Raw genomic sequence first — 7947 nt, forward strand, 5'->3', positions numbered from 1 at the left:
GTTTAGCAAATTAGTTGGTTACCTTTGAAGACTTATAATTAACTATACTTACCAAAAACCTTACTAAATCAAAGCAGCAACATATATAGAAGAGCTAGGCCTCTATACGGAAATAAGTAAATTAGTCAGTCAACATAAAAAGAAAATTATATTATAAATATTTCATTTTATAAAAAATATATTTTACTTTCCTCCTCAAACTTATGATTACGATTCTAAGATATTTTGTTTTCCTTCCAGCCAATATAGTCCTAAATAAATGTACATATCTCCTGCCATATTTCAATATTTTTTATTTGATGTTTTCAATTTTTTATATTTTATATGTTAAGAAAAATAAATAAGCCATATTAAACTTTCCACAATAGTTTTTTTTGTTAAGATATATGTAACTTCCATAAATTTACAATTTACATGAAGGAAAGAAAATAATTTCATTAAAAAAATGAACTTTTATTTTAGGATAACTAACAACCTGTCATAATCATGATTATAAAATATAAGTGTCAGTTGAACAATTTTTATTAGATTTGAAACATAAGTTATCCTCACCAACCAAAACAAAATGACCTCCGACCCATTTTCAACTTTAAAATTTAATTTAATGAAACCCATCTTTTTTATTTATATATATATTTTTTTATTCATCAACGTTGCTAACTAGCCTTAAAATCATATATATATATATATATATATATATATATATATATATATATATATATATATATATGGTAAATAAGTTTGTATATACATAAATTTAATCATTTTTTTAAATATATTTCTAGAATGTAATTTGAATATTTTATTTCACCAATTTTGCGAATTAATTAGAATATATATATGCAAAATCCAACTTATATTTATTTTCCAATTTTATTTTTATAATTTTTTTATTCTATAGATAATTATTTTACACAATTAATTTTTACTGTCATATTAGGAAGGTTATTTTGATTTAAAATGAGTGCTATGTGCCGAAAGGTAGATTTAAATTGACGATTGAATATCAATGGGGTTTGGTTCAAGTGATAAGCGGCTTGATATCTCTAAAACAAGATCTCGGATTCAAGTCTTGTGAATGCAAAAAATTCCCACTGGTTAGACCTACCCACCATACTAGGTGCGCGACGCGGGTCGAATCCGGATTAGTCAGGGCGAAGTCTTGGAAGCCAGATGGGCTTACCAAATTGGCGATTGAATAATATCTATTGCAATTTTAATTTTTTTTAAATCTAATTAAAAAAATGATGAAATTTGTGTAAATAAAAAAGAATTTTGCTATATATATATATATCAACACCTTCAACTCCACTCATCTCTCATTTGCATAATTTTAATTCTTAACTTAATTTTCTTGTTTTTAACATCTCTACCTATAACACTATTGTTCTTGAATTTATATTTGTATCTAATACATTCTTGATTTTATCATGGGAAATTACACCTCATCATGCAAGCAAGCATGCCAAATAGACAACAAATACTCAAAATCATCATCATCAACAACAAAGGTTATATTTCCAACCGGAGAAATCAAGAAAATCAACCAACCCACAAAAGCAGCTGAGCTGATGATGGAGACACCAAATTATTTCATCACAGACTCCAAAATTATGAGAATTGGTAAAAGATTTTGTCCACTGAATGCAGACGATGATCTTCTTAAGGGAAATATTTATGTGATGATTCCTATGCATAAAAAAAATTATGTTGTTTGTGCGAGTGATCTTGGTTCTTTATTTATGATAGCTGATTCTACTGTGAAAAAGGGGTCTGGTGGTGGGATTAAAGTTCAGCCTGGTGGTGGTACGGTGGCGGTTGGTGATGTGGCGGTGGTGCCGAGGCTGAGTTTGGAAGGATTGGAAGAAACTTCTGTGCCGGCGGTTATGCGTAGAATGTCTATTTCGAGATCAAGAAAGCCGTTGTTGGAAACTATTGATGAAGAACCGTTTCGGTCAAGACAATGGGTTGTATGATAATGAGTCATCAGTCACCCATGAATTGTTCTTATGTTTTTTTTAGGGTTATTAGCCAAAATGGTACCCAACCTTCGCACTTTATATCAAAATGGTACCCAACCTTTAATTTGTATCAAAATGGTACCCAATCTTCTAACGTTTGTATCAAAATGGTTTTTTAAACAATTTCCGGTCACTTTTGATGACGTGGCAACCGGAAAACTAATTTTTTATATTTTTGCCACATCTCATGACAAATAAGATTTTATATAATTTAAAAAAAAATTATTTTACATCAATAAAAAAGTTATTTTTCTGGTTGCCACATCATCAAAAGTGGCTGGAAAATGTTAAAAAAACCATTTTGAAACAAATGTTAGAAGGTTGGGTACCATTTTAATTTAAATTAAAGGTTGGATACCATTTTGATACAAGGTGCGAAGGTTGGATACCATTTTGATACAAGGTGCGAAGGTTGGGTACCATTTTGGCTAATGACCCTTTTTTTTACTATTATTTTAGAATTGATTTTTACATTTATAATCTAAGCTCAAACAAATATTGTCATGTAAAGAAATTAGAAGACATACTAATATCATAATCAAAATTATATATATATACTTAAATAGTGATTTGCCCTTAAACTTTTAAACTAACTTTGTTGCTAATCAGTCATATAATTGGTAGTTATAGTCAGCTAACTCCATTTTAAAAATTAACTTGCAAGCTGAAGGGATAAATTGCCAATTCAAGGAGTAATTAATTTACAAGTTGCGGGGTAAATTGTCAAAATGGGGCTAGCTGACCATAATCACCAACCTTACGACTAATTTGCACACAGAATTAATCCATATTCTATTTGTCCAATGCTTATAAATTTAAAAGTCAAATTACTACTTAAATCTATATAAAAAATAGTAAGAAGCAGTAGTTTTACTGCTTAAATAATAGAGATACAACAAAAATGCCTCAAAACACTAAACAACACACCTATACAAGCCTGAAATGGCCACAAGAAAAACATTGCCTACAGTAGAAAAAAGAGGCACAACAGAACAACTACTACTTTTTTCTTGTATGAGCATCTGAATTGATCTTGTTGAAGACCTGATTATAAAATAAGATTGTTTGATTAAAAATTAATTAATTCTTCGCCCCTTAAATATGATAAACGGATGCACAAAACATCGACTTCCTCAACCGAGCCAAATGATTTCTGCTTTTAGATCATATGCAGAAATGAATAATTTCTTTTCTCCAATGCAAACCAGTCTTGTTCATGCCAACAAATTGCCAATACTTACAATCAAAGAACAAATGATTTGTGCTTTCAGATGCACAATTGGAAAAGCTCCATACATCATTTGAAAGTATGTTTTAGGATGTTCCGTGAAAACCAATTAAGACCATAGCAGAGCACTTAATTTTCTTTCAATAAGCATCAAACATCTCCGTATAATACTAATTAAAAACTTACCATTTGAATGACTTTTCAGACAACAAAATCAATTTTTAACATATCAACTGAGAAATTGTTTCTAACATAAGTCCAATGGTCTTATAAGCACCATTGATTGTTCATCCACATATCACAAACTGTATTGTATTTAACAGTATTAAGTATCTTTAATATTAATACTAAGCAATCTATCAAATAAAAAATTTAAATAATGCCATATGAATTTAATGCAGATACCCCCACTCCTTAAATTACTTATGGATTATATTGATCGAGCACTAGTACATATAAAGGCCAAGCAGAACAAAGTTCATTAGTGTCACAATCCAAATTATTGAGCCGCGACCGGCGCTAGGGAATGGGAGTGGTAGCTCGAAAACCCGTAACAAGTCTAAAATAATTAGAACTTTTTCGTATTTAAATATCATGTAATGACCTCACAACCGGAAACGCACATACGTCATGCATACATATATAATTGAAAAGTCAACATAAAACATGTGGGCTTCTAACTTATGTACTACGTACGTACTAGCCCCACGATACTATATATATACTAGTGTGTCTGTCATAACACGGGCATCTAACACCGTGACACAAAATTGCTGACGTAGCCTACCAAAAGATATATACAAACAACAATCATATAAGTAACTAAAATAACATGACTGTCACAGGCCATGACTCTGTCAATTGAGGACTACTACTGCAGCTTTATGAAAGCCAGGAACTATACATGCACTAGCAACTTCCGGATCCAAAAAGGTGGACTCTAGCTAGGTCCAAACACTAAGAACCTGAAAATATTAAACAACAACAGGGTCAGACTATGCTGAGTGAGTTTGCAGTTTACTAACGGTATTATAGAAATAACATCACATTTCAATAAAGCATGTATACAAAAATAAATATACATCAAGCATTTGATCCGATCGAAACATAAAGCCTGGAATCAAACATAACTCACGAATCAAGTATCACGTACAACGATATTCAAATCAATCATTCAATCCAATGGCTCTGTCTCGGGATAGTTCAACCGAGTTAAACCGCTACCAGCCACTTAATCCCAAGTTGTGGGTCCCAAGATAGTTCGACCGAGTTCAACCCACTAGATACGGGTCCTGAGATAGTTCAACCGAGTTCAACCTCGTATCTATCATTCATAGTCCAACTTTCATTTCTGAAAACATACATATTCATCATGTTATTAACAATTTAGACACGCTAGACCGACTCGATTACTGGTGATCACACAGCCTATTGACACCCAATAGGTACCTAGTTCCTTCACATCGCACACCAGAATCTTATACTTAAAGCATTCGATAAAACAATATACTATATAATCAAATCATATATCATGCGATGTAGTTGATAATAGGGTTAATTACATATAAAATCACCATCTTTACACGAATTTTCAAAAATAACACGACCTTTAAAACGTGTCAATTCAGGGCATCACCTTTCATTTCTTTTCAAAAACAACATGAGCACGTTTTTAGATAAAATTTTGCTAACTTGGACACTCGATGGGAGTTCCACATGTCATGCCACATCATAAAAACGCCACTAAAAATGTTCCCATTTTGTTTTTGAAAAGAAATGAAAGGTGGTGCCCTAAATTGCCACGTTTTAAAGGTCGTGTTATTTTTGCAATTTCGTATAAAGATGGTGATTTTATATGTAATTAACCCTTGATAATATATCAAATAAATAACTTTTACGAAATAATACATGAAAGTAACATGCAACTCACTTGAACTGCTATCCAATCTAATGTTGTCACGACCCAAATTCTTGATCTGAGACCGGCGCTAGGGAATGAGAATGGTAGCTCCGAAACCCGTAGTAAGCCTAAAACCACTCTAAACTTTTCAAGATCAAATCAAATAGCAATCATGCAACACGTTTTCCGAAAAGCTTTTAAAACAATACGATTGCAAGCATCTATTAACATTCTAAAAACTATACGTAGAAATTAGGGTCTTACGATACGATGCCACATCAAGCATTGCCCTGTTTCGCACATCAAAAGAAAACGGTTTAAACACAGATTAACTATTCGAGTTTATAAAATATTAGAGTATAGACGATACATAAAACCGTTTGACAAAACCATATAAATATCTAGGACTAGACCACTGCAGCGCTATCGATAGAAACCTTCTTTGTATATACTTCTAAACACAGACTTCTGAAGAAAGGATATAAGTATGTCACGTCAAAATACTATATATCGGAAAGTGATTAAAACAACAGGGTCAGTCAAAACTGAGTGAGTGCATAGTTTACAAGTGAGTATTCTATAAAATAAAACAATGCTATAAATCATTCATTCATATGCATCCGAATATAACTTCCGATTGAAACCCTAATACTCGACTCCTTGAATCTTCTGAGTTGAATTCTCTTTTATGACAAAATAATTACTTAATCCTAATGGTAGGTTACGGGATAGTTCAACCAAGTCAACCATACCATCATGTACAGTCCCGGGATAGTTCAACCAAGTTGACTCATACCATCTCTCAAATCCAACGATCGATATGAGTCTCGGGATAGTTCATCCAAGGCGACTCGCTAGATACAGGCCGCGAGATAGTTCCACCAAGATGACCTTGTATTGAAACACACAAAAGATGTCTCCAACATGAAAAAGAAGAAGCATATAGATTGAACTTAACTAGTGATCACGTAGTTCCTATTGCCGCCAAATAGGAAAACATATTTCATCGGATCTATACTGGTTTCAAGATAATGATGCGTGTATTTCATACAAAGCATTTCAATAAGAAATCATGCTATGCAATTCATATAAACTTTTTGCATTTAGAAAGCAATGCATTTTTAATACATCAAAAGTAAACACATATAAACTCACTGATATGTATTCCAAAAACTTTGATCACACGACCCCCATCAAGCTCCTTGTCCGGTGGCTGGTTGCCTCGCCAGATATAGGAAACAGACAAACATAACTCGAGTAAGAATATAATTCTATAAACATTCTAGACTCGAGATATAAACTTATATGTAACTCGTCAATTTCTAGTCACGTCTAATCTCACTTATTCCTTCGTTACTTATCGATCTTTAATACTAACGCTATACGGCATTAGGTTTACGACTTGATCCTTAAACCTAAACGTCCCACTCCGTATATCAAAACCCTAATCATATTCTTTATGTTCTAAGTCCAAATTCCACGTTTTCGGAGTCCGTAGGTCAAAATCAAGCCAAATATATATCGTGCGGGTCTCAGGATGGCTTTCCCGCTTCAGAACAGGCTTGGCATGCCTTTCCAAGCCTCCCTCACGTTGTGAGGACGCAATTTTTGGGGCCTAACGTGATACCGACGTGTTTCCGACTATTCCGCACCTATCCAACATCAAAACGACACTCCGAGCAATCATAAACGTAGTAAAAACGCTTAAAACGAATCGAATACGTGATTACAACACGATTTGCAGTAACCGTAAAGTTTATATCAAAAACCCATCAAAATTAACCAAAAAAACCTTAAAACAACTAGCTCACCTTGATAACTCTTCAATTTATGATCATTTTGCAACGAGAATCGTCAAATTTGGACGAGAAACGAGAAAGCTAGGTAGTGCCGAAGTTTAGCGTGAAAATGGAGAAGTTTGATGTCTGTAACTTCAAAATGAAGTTGATAAAGATGATGGTTATATATATTGGCTAAAGTACATTTAAGCTCAAGCAGCTCAATCTCGTACTTTAACTCAATTCCTTAATTAACGTCCGCGTCCAATTTAAAAAAGATCTCCAAACAACACGAAACATTACCGATAAATTCATTGAAATATTTTACGGACGACAACATAAAAATTATTAGCTCGGGACCTACACTTTATTTAGTTTTAATTTTCTTAGCTTTTCCTTAGTTCCGCTAATGCCCGCTCTAACGAATAATAATTTCCAAATAAAATTATTATTCTGCGGTCAACTTAATAAACTTATTCCGACTACATTTCTCAACTCAATTTTTATTTCCAACCTACTTGACCTAAACTTCGTAAGTTAGGACACGTAGCACGATCTAATACTCTAAAAATTTATGGGTTATTGCAAATGTCCCATCGATATAGAAGTCAAACCCCGCTAATCCAAAGATATCGGTATCGAAGTTTGTTGATATTTCTGTTTCACATTTAAATCAATTACACGTTTAGAAATTAAACGTGAACTTCGGATAATAAAAAACCCTAAGTTACAGACTTGAGCTAACTCACTTTTAACATATACATTCTTATACTATAACACTGATTTATTAATCATTTAATGGTTTATCTTAAACCAAAATCTTTTATTCCTTTAATTGTGTTTTGTTCCTTACGTATCGTACTCTTTTCATACTCGTTTAGGTTTTGAAAAAGATAGACTCGTCGAAATCTAATCCCCCCCGGTTGCCCATATTGGTCTACTCGCCGAGAAAGACTGGTCTTGCTCGTCGAGGAAGACACAGCTTTCTCATTGAGCAAGCAAGCCTTGCTTGCCGAGCAA

General features: G+C 33.0%; 1 protein-coding gene across 1 annotated transcript; it reads left to right on the top strand.

Annotated features, from left to right (window-relative positions):
* The first annotated feature begins 1430 nt into the window (after window positions 1-1430).
* Window positions 1431-1976, top strand: LOC126668245 (uncharacterized). Its single transcript, XM_050361451.1, has one exon. It carries the CDS (start codon window positions 1431-1433, stop codon window positions 1974-1976), a length of 546 nt encoding a protein of 181 aa, XP_050217408.1.
* Window positions 1977-7947: the final 5971 nt, after the last annotated feature.

This window comes from Mercurialis annua, linkage group LG2 (genome assembly GCF_937616625.2).
Source record: "Mercurialis annua linkage group LG2, ddMerAnnu1.2, whole genome shotgun sequence".
Classification (NCBI taxonomy): domain Eukaryota; kingdom Viridiplantae; phylum Streptophyta; class Magnoliopsida; order Malpighiales; family Euphorbiaceae; genus Mercurialis; species Mercurialis annua.